The sequence below is a fragment of the Ptiloglossa arizonensis genome, chromosome 13, assembly GCF_051014685.1.
Source record: "Ptiloglossa arizonensis isolate GNS036 chromosome 13, iyPtiAriz1_principal, whole genome shotgun sequence".
Lineage (NCBI taxonomy): Eukaryota > Metazoa > Arthropoda > Insecta > Hymenoptera > Colletidae > Ptiloglossa > Ptiloglossa arizonensis.
In genome coordinates, this window is record NC_135060.1 from 3,665,348 (window position 1) to 3,689,448 (window position 24,101).

At 35.5% G+C, this 24,101-nt stretch overlaps 2 protein-coding genes across 2 annotated transcripts in view; both read right to left on the minus strand.

Moving 5' to 3' along the window:
- Positions 1 to 515: 515 nt before the first annotated feature.
- Positions 516 to 15,214, minus strand: LOC143153803 (alpha-tocopherol transfer protein-like). The gene is made up of 5 exons (XM_076325373.1): positions 15,048 to 15,214; positions 6,119 to 6,257; positions 5,800 to 5,959; positions 4,383 to 4,852; positions 516 to 3,405 (listed from the first exon to the last, which is right to left on the minus strand). Exons 2-5 carry the CDS (start codon positions 6,255 to 6,257, stop codon positions 3,254 to 3,256), a joined length of 921 nt encoding a protein of 306 aa, XP_076181488.1. The 5' UTR covers positions 15,048 to 15,214; the 3' UTR covers positions 516 to 3,253.
- Positions 15,215 to 19,833: 4,619 nt separating this feature from the next.
- LOC143154006 (uncharacterized) overlaps positions 19,834 to 24,101 on the minus strand; it is an 82,057-nt gene continuing 77,789 nt past the window's right edge. Inside the window, exon 10 of the mRNA XM_076325735.1 lies at positions 19,834 to 21,168. Within this exon, the coding sequence (XP_076181850.1) occupies positions 20,224 to 21,168 (945 nt within the window). The 3' untranslated portion in view covers positions 19,834 to 20,223. The remainder of the gene's footprint in view (positions 21,169 to 24,101) is intronic.

Genomic DNA, 24,101 nt, shown 5'->3' on the forward strand with positions numbered 1-24,101 from the left:
ATAAATAGAACTTGTATATATATGTGAAAAGAGATTATTCCAGAGAATTATTGTACGAATTTACTAATTGTAAGTACAGAAACTTAACTGTAATGATTTCAGGTCTGTTTTGAATCTCTTAAGATTTTTGGACAGTAGTGCAGAATTTTGTTGATATAAAAAAATTGTGATATTATGGCACGTAGAACAAGTTACTTTCGTCTCATTTGATCGCTCATTCTACTTTGTACGAATAGAATATCGCACGAATATTACTGCCTATTCAAGAGAAGCTGTCAATGAATTTGAAAAACGAGCATTGAAATTTTCTGGACTTTCATGGCACTTCCGTTGACTCTCACATTTCTTTTGGATATTTCTGGCTCGTTACACGACTTTCACTTGTTCGTTTGCGACGTGCCAGCTTGCAGAGTGTTGATAAAAACTAATTAAACGTAGTATCGTTAACGATAGGGAGCCCATTAGAGAAATCTGTGGAATATGGGAAAGTAGGTTGTTATAAGAGTGTTTACACCTTTTACATTCTTTGAACTGTACTTCGTACGTTTCTTGATGTTTTACAATTTTACATGTCAATTGTATAAATATTGTAGTATTCAAATTTAGCCACACATTTTCCATTCAATTTTTCGATACTGATCGACAAAACGATGCAAATATAATGTGCCATTCATTTTTTTTTCGTTTCTATAATTGAGTCGAAAGTAGCATAGAAATTTTGTAAAGAAACTATTCACTGATACAGAAAGTGAATCGAGTAGCTAATATTAATTAATATTAGCTGAAAATGAATGGTTGGCCAATGTATGAGATAGTGTGTATAGTTTACAATTCGACACACTATGAATGAATTTTAAGAATGCTGTTCCCTACAAATAGAAGGCTAAATTGTTTCACGTTGCGTTCGATTGGTTGATTATTTTAATTGCATCAGAAGAACGGGTAAACGTAAACGGAAACCCGTGCAATTTAGATACGTCCTTTCGGACATGGTAGATCGCTTTCACTCGACACTGCATTCTCTTTTAACCGATTTTTTCGTTTTCTAACCAACAGGTGAAATTAATTGTAGTTTACAGGGGAGAGTATAATACCAGCACTTGCGCAACAGAAAGTGACACGTCGAGAGTAAGTGAATTCTTTGGTACACTTGTTTCGAAGTTTCGAGTGTCCTTGAAATACACAATTACAAGGTTCAGCTCGTTTCTCAAGTTTTAGATTTCGAATTCTTCAAAATTATAATGGTACATCGTGATTCAATTTCTTTTCCTCCGTTTCAAAATTCTTTTTCGATTGAAATTAAATACAGAAACGTTTGAAAGAATTCAAAACGAATGAAAACTTTGTACGTTATTCGGTAAAAAATAATTCTATGGAACCATTCTCGATAAAGAGTTTTATAAGCAGTTGTTTTTTAAGAACGTTTATAATCACTTACAATTTTTGCGGTAAACGTTTCGTTGTTCACGAATATTATTTTTCTACCAAAAAATGCATTTAATATGCACATACATAGTGTGTCTGTTTTATCTGGACACGTTGGAATATCTCGTAAGGAATTGAAGGTAACAAAAAATTTATCTCAATTACTCCACCTGCGAAAAAATTATTTATATCGTATAATGTCCTAAACAACAATTGAGCAAACATTTTTTTGATACCTTTAGACCCCTTGTATATAAAATTTATCAAAAATATTATACATATAATATATGTATACTACATTGTTATTATATAGTATAGTAATTACATAGTACACAGATCAAACAATGTTTAAGAAAATACAGATAGAAAATATTATAATACTTTTCGTATAATTGTTGTTTTGTAGAGATACTTTACTGAAAATTTCCACGGTTGAAGATATCACGTAAGAAACATCGTGCCTATAATTACAGAGATCTATATAATTATAAATTTAATCCCTGTATTTTACGAAATTGAAAAGAAATTCATTACCATTCTTGTTACTCTAAAGAAAAGAAAAGATTTTGAAAAATTTCTTTTCATTCTTATTCCGATTATTAACTAATGTAACGTGGATTACCCTCATTTAACGATAACGACAAAATAAATATGCATTCCTATTCATCTAAGTTTCGTTTGCATCCAATAAAGTTTTTTCAAAATTTCTTCGTACACATATTTTTTTCAAGCATAGTTTCTTACGTTAAGCCTTCATACTCGTGAGAAGTAATACTGTAGATTCTCTGCTTTTTAAGCGTACACGTATATCGTAGATTGCACATGAACCGAGCCTATTTGCCACAGTGTGAGACGTGTGGTGTGGAGTTGATAAAAAAGATACTCTTAAAAATTGAAACTATTCCGTTTTGTGCAATTTTGTAATCGCAAAGAAGTAAATAAACGTATCTATGTACAGACAACGATGTGCGCCATTATAATTTCTTACATTTCGAATAATTGTAATTTTTTTACATTACAAATGACGCTGTTCGACAATTTGATTTCGCTTTATATTATATTGGAATACGTATTCCAATTTGTTATGAAATAAAACGAATGTTTTTATGGTTAAATATATCTCAGTTCTTTTAGATTTGTATAATTAAACAAATGATTATGAACTTGTTGGGAAGTAATAAAAAAAAACATGTATAATTGACCTGAGTGAAGCTTCGATCGATTTGGTGGGGAAAGTGAAATACTTTTAGTGTGCTGTATATATTTAAAATGTTTAAAAATTTTAATTAGTAGTAAAAGAATGTTTTATTTATCAAATGATGAATAATAACAAAATGTACTCTGTGAAGTGATGATTATCAAAATTACCTTAAAGCTTCTCAACATGCTCATTGACGTTATTCTAAATACATATCCATTACATATTCGTTATAAATCATCAATTTGTTCGCACAAATGTATACATATACTGCTTCGTGAAATAATCTGTTCCCAGTGTGATTAAATAAATTCTATTAATCAATTTACCAATATTACAAACATACCTCCCACTGAATCTGTACATAAAAAATATAATGAAACATCTGTCTGCAACGTATTATGCAGTGCAGAGTTAACCATTCGACTAACAATTACTAGCGTGTAGAAAAGATAAATATTTTTATAATATATTAAGCATGTACAAAATATTATATTATCGAAGCTGACTCTCCTTGTGGTGATGGGGACCCCGTGATAATTGTGGTATTCTCCCATTCTTTCAGTTGATTTTCCTTCGCGTTAGCACCGAATTGTTTAAAATTACCACCGGTTGGAAAACGCATTAATTTTAATCGATAGTCAGCTGTCGGAATGATCCATCGAGTCCAAAAAGATCGTCCTGAGTCTTTGGTTTTCCGGGTCGTAGGGACTCGTTCGTCTTTACGGATTCCTGTTCCAGGAACCATGGACGGTACTCTTCCAATTTCTGTATCCAGGTTTCTGAAGAAAAGGAAAATGGACATTCAGAATTTTTATTTGGAACTTCTAATTGTTTCTTAAACGAACAATGGTACACTAACAATTTTGGTATTTCAATAATGTATTATTACCGACGTATTTGTCCTCCTCTTATTTCGAATACGGAGATACTGACAATGTACCGATAATATCAAAGTTCACGCACGCGCAGTGAAAGGAAAGAGTACAGAAAGTAAAGAAAGATGAAACAGTAAAGGTTTCTCGTGTTACTATATTTCTCCTTGTAAAGACTAGGCAATCGCTTCGAGCGTTTGTATAGTTTTCTATCGCCAGGCGCACCTTTCACTTCGTGCCAAATCGTTTGGATCTCGAAACAGTATAATTTACGGGCTACGTTTATTCAGTCTCCTCGCTTTACCGTGTAACAATACGATAATGTGTAATCACTTTGTATAACGTACACACATTTCGTGAGAGAGCTCAAAGTATCTAGGAATTTGATAGGGCAGTTTGAGTTGTAAAGATACAGACAGAACAATAGGGTAGTTGGAGTTGTTGTACAGACATGTGCAGAGCAGTAGGGCAGTTGGAGTTGTTGCAAAGACATGTGCAGAGCAGTAGGACAGTTGAAGTTGTGGTATAGACGCAGGCAGAACAATAGGGCAGTTGCAGTTGTTGTACAGACACGTACAGAGCAATAGGGTAGTTGGAGTTGTTGCAAAGACACGTGCAGAGCAGTAGGGTAGTTGAAGTTGTTGCAAAGACACGTGCAGAGCAGTAGGGTAGTTGGAGTTGTTGCAAAGACACAGGCAGAACAATAGAGCAGTTGGAGTTGTGGTAAAGACACAGGCAGAACAATAGAGCAGTTGGAGTTGTGGTAAAGACACAGGCAGAACAATAGGGCAGTTGCAGTTGTTGCAAAGACGCAGGGAGAACAATAGGTAACCCACGGTAACGGAACCATCTCACATTAAGAAAGTTAACAATTTTGAACGTACCGTGGATAGCCTGAATTGGTCCAGCATCACCGCCATACTCCGTAGGCAATATCTCCCTGGGTATGTACTCGTAGAGGGTCTTCAAGTCGCTGTGCATGAAGATCCTGTTGCGTATCTTCTCCTTCAGGAATGGTTTCACGAAATTAACGATAGTGTCAACGAGCGGGCTGACGTTCACCACGTGCACCTCCTTCAGCTTCACCGGATAAGCCTCCTGCACGCAGACCAGGAACTTCTTCACGATTCCGGGCGTGAATTTCGCGAAGTGCGATGGCGTCGCGACACTGGCGTCCAGGATGTAAACGTCACCCGCCACACCAACCAATTCCTCCTTGAGACGTATGTCACCGATCATCATGACCAGCTTCATCGTTTCCGGTACGCTGGGAGTCGGTAACTCCTTGTCGATTCCTCGCATAACGATCACACGGCGGCCATTTTTCGTTAGACCGGGTAACGGTGGGATCTGACTGTTACAACGAAAGAAATAATAATTTTGTCTCTTATTTAAAGTATTTGCAAGGAATTAATATTTGTAAAATTTTATGTTTAATATTCCTGGATTATTTCATTCTTCGATCGACACTTTTGATTAAAACGAATCCGAATAATTGCACAAGTTGTGACGATTATTTTTATATTTCACTTTAATAATTTTTTATACCGCTGGAATACTTCACACGGTAGAAAGTAAATCTAGATGGAACTTTTCCTTCTGTTGAAAATTTTATATCCGCGAAGTGGTGTTACTAGTCGTTGGAAATGCATTGGAAATCCACAGTGAACCATGCGGGACGCTGTCATTCGTTTCAATGAAAATGGGATCTAATGCCGAATGACCGAGGTTTATTAAAACGAACTGGAAGTTTTCTCGTTAAGCTATGTAAATTTGCTTCTCAAAAGTTTCACGTGGCTCGCGGTCGATGTCAATGGCGTCGCTGAAATTATTTGCGCGCGCGACGAATTAGAGAATTTTAAATTTCAAAGATACGATTATACATCGGTAACTGGCTGCGAACTTTAAGCCACTGTTTTCATAGAGTATCTTTAATTGAAATCTTTCACTAACGTTCCCTTTCGTTTTGTTCCGTTTTAAATGTTCCATTAATGGGAGGAGAATACAAAATTAAATCTACAAAGTGTCCCGTTTTCTGATACGAACGAAAGTAAAAATTCACTCGTTAATAATAAGTACAGTGTCGTTACAAGCAGAAATTGCTTCGTTTGTACGCGTTCCTGGTTAGCACGGACTTAAGAAATATATTTCTTGGCTTATTATTATCATCACAACCGTAGATACCAAAGAGAAGAAAAGTTCTAGTTCTTTTCACAGAGATTAGTATATATTACTGAACGAACCATTATTCGAACTCTCATATTTTCAAAGATCTTGAAAACGCATGAAAAAGCCTCTTACACAATTTTGGTGATCTCTCTCAGTTCTGGTCTTGTGATATCTCGGTTGGAGAAGAACTCGGGGACCACTGTTCTCATCGTAAAGTACATGTCCAGTTTCTTTTTGCATTTTTCCAAGGAGAACTTGCATCCACGAAGGAACGTCATCAGTCTGTAATCATCTGGAGCGGAAAAATAACGAAGTTGGTGAAGGTCGCGCGAAGAAGATCAAACTAAGGTAAACAATATAGCTGGAGGAAGAAAGAAAAATCATCGAACTCTGTCTAACGCTTGACAGTTACGAAGCAAAATACTAGGGACATTAATCGAGGTATAATCACCATAGAAATCGGGTAAATGTGGCTGCTTGATGAGCCATTCCTTTATGATTTCAAGATCCTTGTCGCGAGTTGCCACATTTTCGTTCAGCTCCTCGCGAATCTGCTTCGACATCTCCTCTGTCGGTTGAATCAGCAACATCTGGAAATCGAAACGTGGTTACGTAAAAATTCTTAATCCTTTAACGAGGCTATTGAATCCTGATTAATCAGAAATAGGTGTTCAACGATTTCGAGCGGTTGATACACGGGAATGGAACCGTTACATTAGTTGAATCCATATTAATAGTATCGCGGTACAATGGAGTCACTATAATCGGACGTAAGCGGAATAAACGATCGTCGATTATTCTCTCGTTAAATTGTTTCATTAATACATGTTAGCGCAGATAGGAAGATACAGACGTTTCGACTTTGGTTTTCCAAAGTCCAATTAGAGATAGATTTTTTTTTTAATCGTACAGGTAAAATTAAAGAAAAAAATAAAGATAGATTTTTTGTTTAATCGTACAGGTAAAATTGAAGAATAAAGTAAAATGTAAATGTTTCGTACGATACAATATGAGTATTATCAGATATTTATATGAACGAAAATTAACGCAGGTAACGGTAAACAAGAGGAAATTTAATCGTGGACGATATTCTCGTGAAAAGATGCTGCAAGATTTGAGAAAATAAACGACAAGCAACAATTGCTAATAAGGAACTGCAACACGTGGACGTTATTCGAGCACGCTGGAAAATATCAAACGGTGCAGAGAATTGTAATACGCAGCACGTGGTGCAAATCGCAACAGGAGAATCCAGTGAAGTCAGAAAACGAGAATAATTATGCTAATTAACGGTAATCGGGGTGCGAGATGTACCGTAACACAAGGTGCATGATTCAGGAAATGCAAAGTGTGAAAAGTAGGGTATTTATCGCGACACTTTGGTGTGTTTGTTTCGTTTCTTTGAATTTTTCAACGAGACAGTCGTAAATGCGTTCGTTTCTGTAAATTAACAAACGTGATTCTAATTTAACGTTTAAAATTTCCCAAAGATTGCAGTTCGTAGATGCATAAAGAATGCGTGTAAAGAATTTTGATACTATCGTACTTAAAAATGTATTTGTTTCTCGTTTGACGTTATTTGCTCGATGCGATGCACCGTGATTATTAAAATAATATATAATAATTATTATTAACGACAGTCGCGATCGTTCGTTCACCGAATTCAAACCTCACGAGTGCATCACGGCGATCAACCAATCACATTGTAACACCAAACCGCAGAACACATTCAAAGGATACTCTTATTTAACATTATGGACCGATATGTTCATTTAATTAAATACCCCGCGGTGATCGGCCATTTAACTCGGTTCAGCTGGGAAATAAAGAGCGGTGTGGGTAAATACATTAATTAACACGGTCGGTCACCTACATTTCAACACGGATCTGCGTTAATTTACGTGGGCCAATCCTTGTTAAGTAACGATACTTAAACACGATTGTTCGAAACCAGAAGAAAGAATAATATTAGATTGCTGGATAAATTTTGTCGTTCGATAAGAAATGGAGCTATTAGATTCGTTTTATTTTTCGAAAGATAGTATTACTGTTCGATGAACATCTGTGAGTATTTACAGTTGTTCAAAGTTCAAGTGTCACAGTATTTCTTTTACAATGGAAAAACAAACGATCAAACTCATCGAAGCACCAAGTATATCGAGTTTCTGTACGAAAGACATCGAATAAATGATCAAAGTACAATCTTTTTGTTTCGTATGTTTGCTACCCGATGGTTTCCATTGAACATCAGTTAACTCGCTGTTAAGATGTGACTTAAGCCCTTTGCAACAAGAAACTCTAGTCACGTTTAATGCAAGATTTGCCGAGTCAGCCTTACTGACGAGTTCACCGACAAAACCTGAACAAATCGCCAATTTACTTTTGCAACCTATTTCATTTGATGTTCCGTACCCGGCGCGATTATGTGAACACTCGTAGAAAGTTTTCCCCATCTTATTCTTTAAATAAATATTTGAAGAAGTTTCAATAAAGATACCACTTTCTATTTGGCGAAAGGGAATGGTGCGTCGTTCCCGTACGAAATATGAGTTTCTTCGCTATCGATTGTGCGCGTTATTATTTTCATCGGAGTTGAGCAATCTTTCGTTGCACGAGTTCAATTATTTGCACTCGAAAAACGTCTCGGAAGAGAATTAAACGCAGCAACTCGTAAAATGTAAAAATAATGAAATATATTTTTACACGAAAAATATCTTCGTGTCGAAATATATTTTCATACGAACGAAATATCGAGCTGAGAGAGTTGTATTTTAATTTCTACGTAATTTTCGTTCGATGAAATTTCATCGAGTGATTGGTTCTTCGTCACAGAAGAATCTTCGAGCGCATAAGGTTGAACTCGGTGAAAATTGATCGAAACCGATTAGAAAAGTAAGTATGGTCTTTGGAGAGACCATGGTTTGTGTGATTTCGATCGGGGGAGTTTAACCTACGGGGAAACGACTGCACGGTGTGCACAGGTGTGCCGAGAAATCTCGATAATGAAGTTTTAAAAATTGGTATAAAAGATGGCCCTGGCAAATCGACTCGAGAGAATGTTGTGAAAGTTTCAATCGATCGTTCGAGTGTCAGCCGGCGCATAAGTGAGCTTCGAAGGTTCAAAAGATAGAAAAATCGGTTCTCCGATAACCGAAAGTTTATTGAATGTTCAAGTGCACTGCTGTTACATTGTGAATTGTACGATTTTAATATCTCGTTGACTGTTATTTATTTAAAAATTAAATTAGATTTCATGGATTGTAGAGTTCACAGATCTTAAAGAAGAAATCGACGAAACTTTTACAATTGACTAACTTTTTAATAAATATACGAGCAAATGTATTTGTTTACGAGATACAACCGTAAAGGTTGATTGACTAATCGTTAATACGCTCTGCCCTTACGAAACAAACAATTTTTTCTAGATTCTAATAATAACTAGTAGGGAAGTTAATCTGTGACAGGTAATAAGACAAACATGACAGAATGGGATATTAGAGTGCAGCTTCAAGTATGTTAATTATGCTGTCCGATGCAGTCTTGCATTCAAAACATCAGCTTGCACAATTAATTGGAAAATATATTGTTTCCTGCGTCGTGATTGTCGTTTAACAACAATAAGTAAAATTACAAAAGTTTTGAAAAGAAACGCTAACGGAAAAATTGTGATTCTTTTAAACAAATACGAAAATGATTTCCAACAGCAGAAAATTATGTTTCTAAATTTTATAATTAATGCTCGTTTAATATTTGGATTCTAAGTGCAAAAAAACTGAAAATTAAAATTTACATGCCTGTGCTTGCGTAGATAAATTTCTTTTACTTCGTATTAATGTTTTGTGCAATATTTCACGAAGTTTATGTTTACGAAGACAATATCTATAGTCACGAAGCTAAATTCTGAGAAAGTAAATGTACGAGCTAAGATTCAACAAAACAAGTGCACACCGGAATGTTTAAAATTTTTCAGGCCTAAAGTTTTATTATATAGTAGTAAAACTTTCGAAGCTCGTAGAGATAAATCCTACGCAGGTAAATTTCACGAATTCAAAGGAAGAAATTTTGCCGAGTTGAATCTCACGAAAATGCATTTTGTAAAAGGAAAGTTCGGAAGCTCTATAGAAATAAATCTCGTAGAGGGCAATTTCAGAGAGATTTCGTAGTGGAAAATTTAATCGAGACAAGTATATACTTTCGAATATATTTCGAAAGACACACTTGATACAGATAGATTTCATAACTAGAAAGTTTAGGAATTTAAGTTCAACAGAGGTACCATTCATGGAGTCAAATCCTGCAAAATTCAATCCTATTATATTAAACAAATATTTCATATATCTTCATTTCGTGTAGGCTGGTTAATAAAAATGAGATAATAGTAATTTTGAAATTGAAATATTAATTTAACTTTGAGCATTAAAGAAAATTTTTTAAGAAAAATAAAAAATTCATTTTCTATAGAATAAATGTTAATGTAAAATAATATTCACTTTCGAGGAAATAGATTTTGAAAAATTTGTAGAGTACCTTCGATTAAGCAACGAAATTACTAAGGATTAAGACCAAATATTGTTTCCATTTACATCTTGTAAATATTCTTAGTAATTACATCAAAACAATTGGAAAAGTAAATGTAAAATCTATTTTTCTCGACTATTCGTAACAGATGTAATTAATCGTGAAAGAATATTTTTCGACAATTTTTCAAACCATATTTCGTTATTTTATCAAGCAACGAATTTACTAACGGTTAAGACCAAATAACGTCTTGGCTGAAAACGACCCAAAGGAGAAGGAAGTCAACGTTCAGTATCGACCGCAGGTAACGAGCATAATACTTGTTGCAGTGTTGCACGTGTAACGCGTAATGCGCACTGTAACAGGTTGCGCAAATAGTCGAGATATACATCGGTCTTATGTGAGAAATTAATGCTGACCAGAAGCAGCTTGCTCAACGCTAAACTTTCTCTAACTCGTCACGGCTGGCCGAGAGGAACCAGTATTTCACTTTTTCTTGCAAGAAAAAGCACCGATGTCGCGTCTCCGGAGCTCTCCTCGGCTCTATTTACTCACGTTTAAGGATAACCGATTTGAGAACAAGATTGGGTAATATTGACCGCGATCGTTTCAAAACTGGCCTCAGAGTTTTACAAACGTAACGTCGACCCCGTGATACTCTCCGGAGCCTAGAAATTGACCCGGATACATCCAACCAAGGACTCGGGTGAAAATCTAGAAATTTATCCAACATTAACTAACAACTTCGACCTAGAAACCCTTAGTCAGAAGTTAGAAATTTGTTTGAAATCTACAGCCGGCAGATGTCAGTGAAAACACGGAGATTAACCTAAAAACTTCGACCGCGATTGAGACTGAAATGTTCAACGATGATATCTAACTTTTTTTTCATATAGGAAAAATAATTTGTCGGAAATTGAGCACACAAAAATAAAATAAACGGTAATAAAGAAATTCTACGGAACACGGAGACGGCTCTCATACATTCACGCAGGTCTTAAAAATATTTCAAGATGGCGGGCGAAAGTAGAAGCTTGTACGTTCTATGAAAAAAGAGTGGAAAATTTTACCGATGAAAGATCTTGCATTTTGCAAAATTTGGAATAGTATATTCTATTAAAAAAAAAGAAAAACTATAGAATTTTACAGATTTATACTATTACCTACAAATAATAATAATAATAATGTAATATTGTTGTAATAGACAAAATAATAGTTCCTTGTAACGTTGAGAAAGATAATCGCGAATAACAGTCGTCACGAAATAACACGACAAAATTTTCTTTCAGATTTTCGTCACTTGAATGCATCTGTACATTCTGTTCAGCGGATTAACGTGTTCATTTGCGACACGCGAAAATATAACTACAGTCAATAACTCACCGAACATTTCCGTACCGAATATCACGATCGAGCGACACGCAATCGAAAGTAACGCGCACATGGAAAAAAAGGTTCAGGCTACTACGGTCATTTAAATGAGTAGACATTTTTTTTTGCAAGCGAATATGTCAAGTCAATCTTTACGAAATTTCATTCGAGGAAATCCATTCGTAGAATGTTAGTTCTTGTAATTTTACAACACGCTTAGATCGTAATATATTACATACTTCGAAGCAAAAATCGTGGAAAGTTCCACGAAAGTAGGAAAGTGTTCTTTGAATCTTTCCTCTAAAAATATTCAATTTCAAATTATTCGAAGTGAACTTTGATGTTTCGAAATCTTATTTCTGGAATGTATTTTGCGCAAATACAACACTGGATCCTTTCAAGCAACTGTAAATGATAACAAACATAAACATAATAAAAGAAAAGAATTCAGACCACTCGATTTATATGATTTCTAGAACGAAAATGTGGACCAATGTTTATCAGGATGTATTTTTCAGTCATCTGTAAATTTTCTAACGAGACTTTTTAATCGTCCTGAAATTTACGAATATTGTACAGATTCCGATCGTTCCACGGAAAAATTGTTTAGCAACTCAGGGTCAGTAACACCCTGACCGATAATAACAGAAGGTTGGTTATCCAACACCGCGTTCGTTTTTCGCGCGAAAAAGAAAAACGAGGCTCGTACCTCGCAAAAAAAACCCGTGTATTACCAAAGACTGTCCTTGGTAAAACCTGGAATTAGGCAACACGATGGAAAGGCGACTTACGGATGTGACAGGGTAATCACACGCGCTGTCATACTCGAGCGGAATTTAGTGGATCAACCAGAGTTTCGTCCTACGTCTCGTCTCGATCTCTATTTGACGTGTTCACCGGTTATACTAGGTTGCTCGATAACTTTTCCTCGATAAGTTAACTTATCGTTCGATAAAACTTATTGAACAGTACTGTTCCATGTAGTGTTGTTCAATGTAGTACTCTTCAATAAGTACTGTTCAATAAGTACTGTGTAATATAATACTGTTCAATAAGTACTGTGCAATGTAGTACTGTTCAATAAGTACTTTGTAATGTAGTACTGTTCAATAAGTACTGTGTAATGTAGTACTGTTCAATAAGTACTGTGTAATGTAGTACTGTTCAATAAGTACTGTGTAACGTAGTACTGTTCAATATGTACTGTGTAATGTAGTACTGTTCAATAAGTACTGTGTAATGTAGTACTGTTCAGTAAGTACTGTGTAATGTAGTACTGTTCAATAAGTACTGTGTAACGTAGTACTGTTCAATATGTACTGTGTAATGTAGTACTGTTCAATAAGTACTGTGTAATGTAGTACTGTTCAGTAAGTACTGTGTAATGTAGTACTGTTCAATAAGTACTGTGTAATGTAGTACTGTTCGACAAGTACTGTGCAATGTAGCACTGTTCAATAAGTACTGTGCAATGTAGTACTGTTCAATAAGTATTGTGTAATGTAGTACTGTTCAATAAGTACTGTGTAACGTAGTACTGTTCAATAAGTACTGTGCAATGTAGTACTGTTCAATAAGTACTGTGTAATGTAGTACTGTGTAATGTGTTAGATTGTAATATATTACATACTTCGAAGGGATTGAAATTTAATCCCTGTTATCATTTCGACTCGATCAATTTTTTACACCATCGAGAATTAGAGCGAGTGAAATACAATCGAAATTGTGGTAACACTTTCGAGATATTGTGGTGATAACTTTGCGACAATCTGACGCACAGAAATAACAACAACCTGACAGAATGTTACTGCCCTTGTTTACTGGCTCGCGGAAACAAAAACATGCATCGCGGTGCATTGTTGGAGAAATGCTTCTGAGCACGTGGAAGCTTTCAAAACAATCACGTATCGAGTTATGGTGGTCTGTTTGTGCACGAAACACGATTAACAACACAAAAATTCTTCAACAGTTGACAATCAAAGGTCAACTTAATTATCGTAGGTAGCAACCTGGTCCACCTTAGTGAAAAAAGTAGATCGTTATTTCCAAATAACCATGGACACTGTACCAGGTTGTTCGATAATTTTTTTTCATTGTAAAAAAAATACTACGACACTAGAACTTTGAACAATTGTAAACATACGAACGAGTCGACAGAAAAGAAAATATCGAAAGCATTAGAATATTTTGTAGCTTGTCAAGATTGTTAAAATACTGATTTTTACACAAAAGAAGTACTAAGTTTGGTTGGTATAATATTTTTATCTAGTTGTTGCTGCACAGAGAAAAGATAGATGGAAAAAGTGAAACAGGGATGATTTTTAACGTCGACCAGTATTATATGACACTGTTTGGCAACAGTTTCGGGAGCTTTCGAAACTCCCGATTATTAAATATCATTACAAACACAACGAGAGAAGATTCTAGCCGACGCAGATGCGAGTAACAGGGAATCGATGATTATTCCACGAAATGTGGAAAACGTGCAACCAATAGTTACGTTATTTTCCCGCGAATGAATTTTTATCCTCGTATTTGTATTTAAATGAGGTTTACCCCGTCATTTGCGAATAATTTTCCGATACATTTATTACCGTCTTCGAACGTTCGAAAAATAATGAATACCTAAAAACGAGATATAGAAATTATTGGGTTGCACGGAAAATAATTTCGTTTTCCAAAATGGAGAATGTATAATTGAATAAAATGTTTGTACACTCTAAAAAAATCATGTTTCACCAAAAAAAAAAAACTAAACTACTTTCCGAACAATCCGGTATATCCTTTCAAAATTGCAAGGAACGATTTTACAGAAACAATTGTTGCAAATGTAATTAATAAGGTATCGTGTCAAAAGCAAGACCCTAAAATCCAACAAATTAGAATCTCCGATACATCTTCCTAATACCAAGTTTCTACCTCGCAGAAGACAATGATGGCTTCGTAACGTATCGCAAAATTAATCGAACATATAACTGCCTCGTTCGCGGCGGAACTACGCCAACTTTCTCATCGAGTTAATTTAGCGAAGAAACTGAAATTAGTTTCCAATTACGAGTCGCTTCCATCGATCGTGTCTTTACCCTTAACGAGAGCCACCAGAACCGGTTAAAAATCGTTGAAAATCGACATAATAACGTTATCGAGGATCTATCGAAACTATTTATTACACGGTCGTTGAAAAACGCTTCGAAATAACGATGTAAATCTAACCGTGTCACTTTCACTCCTGTATTTTCCACCGGAAGACCTCTACCACGGTTCTGTGTTCTTCGCGAACGAAAACTTGAAAGACAGTCACCTCTGGTAGCTTTATCCGTAAATTAGAATCGTGACCGATAGTTAAACGTTGAAAATCGTGAATCGATCGTTACCGACACGAGGTCCGACGATCTCTTCGATTATTTCCGAAACGAGTCAATCGTCTCGGTCCGGTCCAAGTCTTCCCTATGTGTAAATGAGAGTTTCTGGTTGCTGGGGGATCGTCTTACCTTGATCAGCTGTGACGAAACGTCGTTCCTGAGTACCACAGGGCAGAGAATCGGTAAGGGCGATCGACGACGAGGACGACGACGATGTTCGACCGGTCACGGAAAGAGAAATGCAAGAAACTCGTGCGGCGAACCGAAGAGATGGAGAACGGTCGATGGAGTGGGAACGATTACCTCTTGGACCGGTTCTCCTTTATATCGTGGGATGCCCCACTCTCGGTTTTCTCTCCGCGAGTCACACGGAACGAAGAAAACCCGGACACAATCGATACACGGATATCGGACGCGGTGGACACGCTTCTTCGACGAACGAGCTGCCATTTTTTTTTCTTCTTCCTCGAATCGTAACGCACATCGATCGGGTATCACGTTTTCGGGAACGTTCGTAAATAAATTACGATTGGAATCGATGGGACAACGGACAGTGAACTTAACAGGTTCGATGAGAAATCGGAGCTCATTGGGTTCGTTGTTACTGTTCTCCAACGATGCCATTGCTCGATCAACATGTGTGAATGTTTACAGTTGTTCAATGTCGATGTGTCGTAGTATTTTTTGTATAATGGAAAAGACGACAGAACTTATCGAACGATCTGGTATACAAGGAGTATTTATTTGCTTACATAGAGCTGATTAAAGCTACGAATGAAATATTATTCGTTAATTACTTAAAAATGTACCAAATACGATATTCGAATATTGGATGTTTTTTTAAAGATAGTATTACTGTTTGATAAACGTGTGTGAAATTTCATGTAGATCCGTCGACAAATTCGTGTATTTGCAGTTGTTGAAAGCTCAAGTGTCGTAGTATTTTTTTTACAACGAAAATAATTACAAAATTTATTGATGAATTTAGTATAATCCAACGTCGAACAAAATTGACACTGGTTTGATACTTACGCGAGATTAGAGGTGTATATATTCTGCTCACAATGATCGAGAGAAATATTACGGGATGTAAGCTCGAAGCAGGTGTAGTTTATTTAACGTAGTTTCTATCTTTAATTTGAATCTTCTTCGATGTACAGAGATGGATCATTGATATCTAGGAATATGTGCTACGTGGATAATCGTAATCGAGCAAATACCAAACGAGAATATTTACAATTGATGGTGGTTAATTAATAGTTATCGCAATTAGTCGCAGTGGGAAAAGAAAAGACTAAAATTTTGTAATCTAAGCATAAAATGTATGTGAAGTTTAAAAAAAATTTTTGTAAAAGCCAATGGTACTGCTACTCATTGTTCTACACTGTATATTGAACAAGTGTCTCGATATTATTAGACAATTCCAGGTGCCAATGTTCTACGTGTGATTAAAAAATATTTTTTTAGTCGTGACAAAATTATTTTAAGGTATATCTGAATACGACCGATGTTTAGAAAAAAAAGAACATCAATTTTGAATAAATATTGTTACAATAATTAACAATCCAATAGTTTGGTATTACAGTTGCAAAGATTTTTCTCGTCAATGCGTGGAGTTATTTCGTTCCGGTCGGATGTTGTTTCGTGCTTTTTATACATTTACAACAGTATCGATGTCCATTCGGTATCATACGATATATGCAGGTATCGATCGAATATTCATCAGAAAAGTATCGGTATCGAAAACTGATATCGAGTAGCCACTCGAAATTTCAATATCCTTGGCTAGTTCCTGTTAAGTATTTTCGTATCGAATTGCTCGAGTAGCTATCATCGATAGCTAATTTTTGCGAGAGCCATCGCTACGTTCAAGCATCCTTTTTTTCGCGTTTCGAGTCCTTTAGGTCGGGGAAAGCTCGTACGGTCAGTGAAGGAGACACAGCGAAGTCGTAAATTAACCTTTTGTGTCGAAACGTCGAAAGTAGCCCGTTGTGAGACACATATGTACGAAAATATAGAATAAAGAATACATACTAAAACGTGTACTATGGTTTATTCGATACGTTACGTAATGGATTTTAAATTCTGTAGAAAAATAATTTGTAGATTTGTAGATAGAATATAGTTAATTCTAACGTTTTGGTTACTCTCTCGTCGGATGTTATTTAAAGTTTAAGTAACGTGTAAAGAACTTATGAAGTTTCGTTAGACCTTCGTAAAAATTCAAAGGATTCAAAGGAATAAATTTAATTTTATCAGAGATAGTGCGTACCGAACTGACACATTCTAGATTGCGAACAACGCGATTTCATAATTAAAACACTATAAATAGTGATACTTTGACCTTATCAATACGATCAACTTTCCTGCACGGAGTAATTTAATTTCCAGAGCGTGGACGTTTTTAATGACTTTGTAAATATCACTGTTTATAATACCTATAGTTCAAACGTTACCAAACGCATAAAAACATCTCGATGAATTCATTTACGTATTATGACTATTTTCACGTCGAGTGTTACTAAAACCACGAGAGTATTATTAAAGTAAAACTAAGGAGTTAATATTATTTTAGTGAGCAACGTATGGGAGTACTTTCGAAGCAGTACTAGTGAAGAAATATTAGAATACTACAAGTGCACTATTACAATAATAGCTTCATTGAAGTATTACAAGAGTATAATATTAAAATACTACGAGGATTGTACTATTATAGTACTATTTACGTATCACGAGAGTAGTATGTCTAAAATTTTATGAAGTACTAAAGTAGTACTAAAGTAATGTAAACGTGGTTCTACTAAAGTGCTTTAAGAATAATATTGTTAAAAAATCATAACACTACTATTGTGTATATAGTCAATATTACTATTGACCAAACTCAAATAATTTATTATGAAAGGCTGTTTACAATTTTGATACATGGAATATTTATAAATTGGATGCTTAATAAACATCGTACGTTTGTAAATTGCGTCACGAATTAGTTTCATTATTGTTCATATAGGTCGTTTATCGTAACATTTAGAAGTTGGCAAAAGAAACGAAGAAAATATCATTTTTATTATAATATGATTACTAATACTAACGCAGGACAATTATCCTCGAGAAATAATGAGCAAGAAAATGGTGACACCGGGCAAGGTGCTGCGACACTGTTTGTGAAATATTATCGTAAAACGACGCAAAAGTGTACAGTGTAAACTGTAATATTTCTTGAATCTTCAACACGAAGGCGATACAAACTCTTTGTACAAATTTAAATAGGAACGCGTGTACCGCACTGACCGTTTGATATTTAATTTAATTACCTTTACACGGGTCTTAATTTTATTCAGTTTAACCCGAACGTGCTTCTCCTCCTAACTTCGAAGCCACTCGAAGTTTTCGATAATTCGATCTTTAATTTATAAAATAATTTTCAACCTTTAACTTGCAAAATCCTTCCACTGTTTCCACGTTAATTACGTAACTTTGATCGTTTAAGCTTCTCTCAACTTTCTTACTTTTACCGCTTGCTGCGAAATCATTAAACGCAATGTATCCCGTCTTGTTAATCGAAAGCAAACGGGGACAAAAAAACAGCGGACATCCGCGGATGAAATTTAATTTTCGACTTAAAAGAAAAAAGAAACATTTCGCAAACTGGAGTAAAACTGGACAGAAATATTACGAATCGATTAAATGGAAATCGAGGAAAGCAATGTTAACTGACGAATTTTAGAAACTCTTGAAATCGTATGATTATATAATTCTAAAGCAGGAAGTAACCTAGCTGCGTGAGGTGCATCGTTTTTTTGCCCTGATAATCATCAAAATGCTTTCCTTTCGAAATCCACGCTACTGTTGTGTTACGAACACAAATTTATGTGCATTACTAGGTCAATTAGAAAACTTTGTTCCTGTCCAAAAATATCTAACATTTGTACACGTTTGTACCAGACTGCTTCATTGTATACTTTTAAACTACGAAATATATTCTTTATCTATTTATTTACTTTTACGACAAAGTTACTTCAATTTAAACATTTCAATTGTTCGATCGTTACACTTGAAACTTCTCGACCTTGGATAAGTCTGTTTCGCATTCGAATTCGTTGCAAACTTGCTCGTGTCTTCCAATCGAACGCACGATTCGTTAATCTGAAAGAAAAGATTTTCATCGAACGATTCTTTTTCGCGAATATTGACGAATAATTTTCGATAATACAATTACCGTATAATTTCCAACGGGATGGATATGGAAGAAACAATTTTCACCGACTAATCGTCAATCGTTTTCGTCGCGTCCTTATTTTCATTCGCGGGTAGAACCGCGAATATAATGCATCGGTACAGCAATAAACGATTGCAAGAGCCTGGGCAGATATGACGAAAGGAATTCGCGTGTGCGTAGAAAATTACACGTTGCGACGAGGCGATTTTGTAATTGTCTGAAATTGCTTTTGCCCCGCGGAAAAATCAGCTGTTTTGTTTACACGTTCAATCTGGGTCGCTCGAGGCGCGCAAAAGGACTCAAACGTGCATACACGCGTTCTCTAACTGGTAAAACATTATTTTTATTTTCTCTCGGTCGATCGTCAAACACGACACCGCACGCGCGCGAATTCAGGCATTGATTATTACCACGACGATTACCTCTTTTCGAATGCAATTCAGATGCACAAATTGCATCGAAGCAACCGGGTGCAAAACGGGCGAAATTAAATGTCAAAAACGTTACGTAAAATATGTGTCGCGTTTCTTTACATTCGTTCACGATACAGATTTACTTTGTTGATAAAACAAACTCGATAAATACTATCGTGACGTACCTCGAAAAAGACTTTTTCATTCAAGACACCAACAATTTAAAATGGTATATCTACCTACAAATCGATCTACTTCTACCTGTCTCTACAATTATGAAAATCTAATACAATTGAGAAGAACGGAACACGTTTAATAAATTTCTATATTTAGATTTCACAGGCCGTGTTTAATATACATTTTGTCCCCTTTTCATCCACGGGAAGAAATAAGTTTATTAAACGTCGAATGGTATATTTTTCAATCACCGAAATAAGTGTCAATCTCGGTTACAAATTGTGAATTTCTTTGGTCGCGTTTTTCAAACAGAGAATCGTCACTGTATGGACAAACAATGATCCAACCACGAATCGGTGCATTTATTTTAATCCCTAAAGACACTTTGAACATTGACAAAATGAAGGTCGGAATGTTTCACATTCCGCTCGACGAGAATTTCGCGTAACATTCGTGAAAGAAAAAAGACTGATTGGGCTACCCAACGAAGAGGGTGTCTTTAAGAAGCAAGGGAAAACGCGACGATAATTGTTGCAATTGAGCCCAGAACTGCGGTGAATTTATTTGCTTTCGATGACGACAATTTCGCCATCACTTCCGACACTTTTTCATCGTTCTTCGTTCTCGTCTCGTTTTCATCGATCTTCGATTCCTTCGTGTTATTTTTCTTCGCTCCCCCCTTGTTCTCGTCAACTTTTAACTTCGTCTGTTCGTCGATGTTCGATTCCTCCTTCTTTTCACCTTTCTTCGATTCTCCTTTGATTTCCTCCTTTAATTTAGTCTTCTGTTGATCGATCTTTGATTCTTCCTTCTTTTCATCTTCCTTCGTTACCCCCTTGTTTTCCTCAAACTTCTTCTCCGGTTCGTTGATATTCGATTCCTCGTTTCTTTCACTTTTCTTCGTTTCCCCCTTGTTTTCTTCCTTTAATTTAGTCTTCAGTTGATCGATCTTGGATTCCTCCTTTTCTTCCTTCTTTTCAAACTTCTTCTCCTGTTCGTTGATATTCGATTCCCCCTTGTTTTCTTCCTTTAATTTAGTCTTCAGTTGATCGATCTTGGATTCTTCCTTCTTTTCAAACTTCTTCTCCTGTTCGTTGATATTCGATTCCTCGTTCCTTTCATCTTTCTTCGATTCCCCCTTGTTTTCTTCCTTTAATTTAGTCTTCAGTTGATCGATCTTGTACTCTTCCTTCTTTTCATCTTCCTTCGTACCACTCTTGTTCTCTTCAACCTTTCCAAACTTCTTCTGTTCGTTGATCTTCGATCTTTCCTTTTTTTCTTCTTCCTTCGATGCCCCCCTGTTTTCGTCCAACTTTATCATCCTCTTCTGTTCGTTGATCTTTGATTCTTCCTTACTTCTGTCCTTTACTTCCTTGTTCTGTTCATTAATTTTCAATTTCTCCTCTTCTTCCTCTTTCTTCAATTCGCCCTTCTTGTCGTCTGTCTGTAAACAATTATTTGCAAATAAAATTTCTAGCTTTAATTTCACGTGACTTTCTTGAGACTCATCGCAACGTGTTTATTTACGATATACATTATCGTAATTTACATTATTCAAATTGAAAAGATTGAGAATATTCAAAAAGGAGTTCAATATCGACTAACAAACATTCTTACGAATAAATTTAAATGCTTAGTATTTTCGTTTCGAAGCTAAATTCTGGTTTAAGAAGAAAAACATGTACGGTACGTTTTTCGTTGCAAAATTTACGTAATGTCTCATACGAGCAACGTTATACCATCGAATATCGCAAGTGATAATAAGAAAAAAAATAATTATAACTGTTGGTGCATGAGTCACCAAGCCCGATGTAGTAGCGAAAGTGAACATTTTTGTTTCGTAACTTGTTTAATTCACAAAATAACGCGCCTGCCAATTTATTGCTTAATTGTAAACCAACGTCTTACCCGAGAACTCGTTTCGATTGCACTATTCAAACTCACTTACACACGAATATTAATATTTATGCACATTATATTGCATCTAAACACCATGAATATCATTGATAGTTAATTTACTTCGTTCAAGTTTATTTATTTCGAAGATCTGTACGATTGGAAAAACCCCTTTCTTGCATCGAAACCTAATCAAATAACAAATACATATTAATACACCGAATTATTACGATTATATGCATTTTCGAGCCGTAGATTTATCATTGTCAGATTTTCCAAAAAGGAAAGCAGAATTCTCTGTAAGCAGAACTATATATTTAAAGTTTACTGTATCGTAGACAGCTTAATTGTTCCAGTGGTGTACAGAACGCGATAAATAAGATAAGTAGCTGGTGCATGACAATTTACGCGAATCGATTATAATTTTACACAGTCACTGAAAACGACTCTGATAATACAGAAATAAGTTTAAAAAACTGGAATCTCGCGAATTTAATGTAATTTTGTATTTACATAAGCGGTACAATTGTACATGCTTCGAATGTAAAAATACTCGTACACCGTCGTTAATTGTGTCGTTTTCCAAGACACCGTGTTAAGACAATCGCTCTTTTTGTAACATCATACACGTGGAGTCTCGTTCTCAGAACGTGTGCATACATTCTTTATCGAAACAGTTTCATATGTCAGGTCTCACCTTGGTATCATTTTCTCCAACCGGATATTTTTTTCGACTGATATTCTATTCGACTTTCAGCTGAGAATAAAATTGAAAAAAAAAGCGATTTGTAACTGAAAGTGTACATTTTTTATCTTTGAATAAAGTTCGTGTTAAAATATATTAAAAATTTACGAGTCGGTAATAGTTTCGAACGAGTGGAAATTTGTTCGAAAAATTTAGATTCGAGTCTAACAAAATAATTCGTGAAATATCAATTTTCATAAATTATTCTCTCAAACATCAGTTTGCAAAGATTGATCCTTCCAGGTGACGGATTAATCTTCCCAATATAAATTTGTGCAATGTTTGGAAAAACGAATTTCCACTCCAGTCGCTAAAGTTATTGTATGGATTATATTTTTATAGAAATTGTTCATGAAAGTTGGTGCACACTTTTTTTTCAAGGTTTTTCTCACACGTTATCGTTCTGCAGAGAACTATGACGTTTTATTAATTTTTTTTTACCCAAATGAACTACAAAGGAAGCTCATTCGTTTGAAAATGAGTAATATTTACCTAAGAAATGTATTAACGAGACATTTAACCATATTTGAACCGTAACGGGTGTCATTCACGGATTGCAACAAACTGTACATACTGTTACATATCGATTCGTTGCATACCTGTAAAACATGTTAGAATTTCAACTGATTTATCTTATACCCCCAAAGGTCACTGTTGATATCGGGTTGCTATATTCATATCGTATCGAAACCATCAATTTAAGTTTCATCAAGGTGTCGATATAAAATCGATCTTTCTACGGAAACAAAATCAGTCAAAAAATTTCTACAAACATTTCAATATTAAATAGATATAACGAAACATTGAACGCATCGATGACTCATTGTCGATACTTTGTTATTTCAATCTCGATGGTATACTTCGAAACGTATATTTTAACCAATTTCCAGTTTCTCGCGACCAACTATCGCGTTAGTTGAAATATTTACTCTAATCGTATACCAGGACAGCTTTTTTCCCACCACGCACAAGGAAACAATTTCTTATGCCAATATACGAGCTACGTTCGCTCTAAAATTCGCCTGGTTGTACCACGACGACAGGAAATTCACAGACGATGTTTATCTAGACTATTTTCTGTCGCTTTGATTACAGGGTACGGTTTCCAGATTTATCGACACCGTTTTAAAAACATTCTGTATCGTATTACTCCTGAATTATTTTCCGCATTAATCACTGTTCCGTAAAGTAGCGGAATAATTTAGCAAGCTGTCCTTGATCGCGTTCTGTGTTCGAGTGAGCTTCTATATCGAGTGAATTTCAATGGACGAACGATTAGAGGAAATAATAGTTCCGGTGAAACAATCGTTCGAATTCATCGACACGATGTTTCGCGTTATCTCGAACAATTATTCCTCGAGGTTGCGTGCAATTATAATTCCTGAAGCAACGAAATCATCGCACTCGATCGAGTACAGCGATAACAATTTCGAGGCCGTCATCGATGAACGCCGTTTTCTCAGGTTCAATGTCTAGGTCACTATCGAAGAAGGCTATTTATACTCGCGAGCGGTTTATGTCAAGTATTCTTGGACAGTTTTAAACTGTCGTCATACAGGTCAACTCGCTGCCAGCTGCTACCGAACGTCCATTGTCCGACTTTAACGTCCATTTATTATTACGTACTTTATCGTTCGTTCGTGATTGGCAATTATTAATTGTCATTTGTAACCTCGTCGTATAAATTAACCAGGTTTGAAAAAGAAAGGCTGTCACTGTTTCGGTAAAGTGCAAAG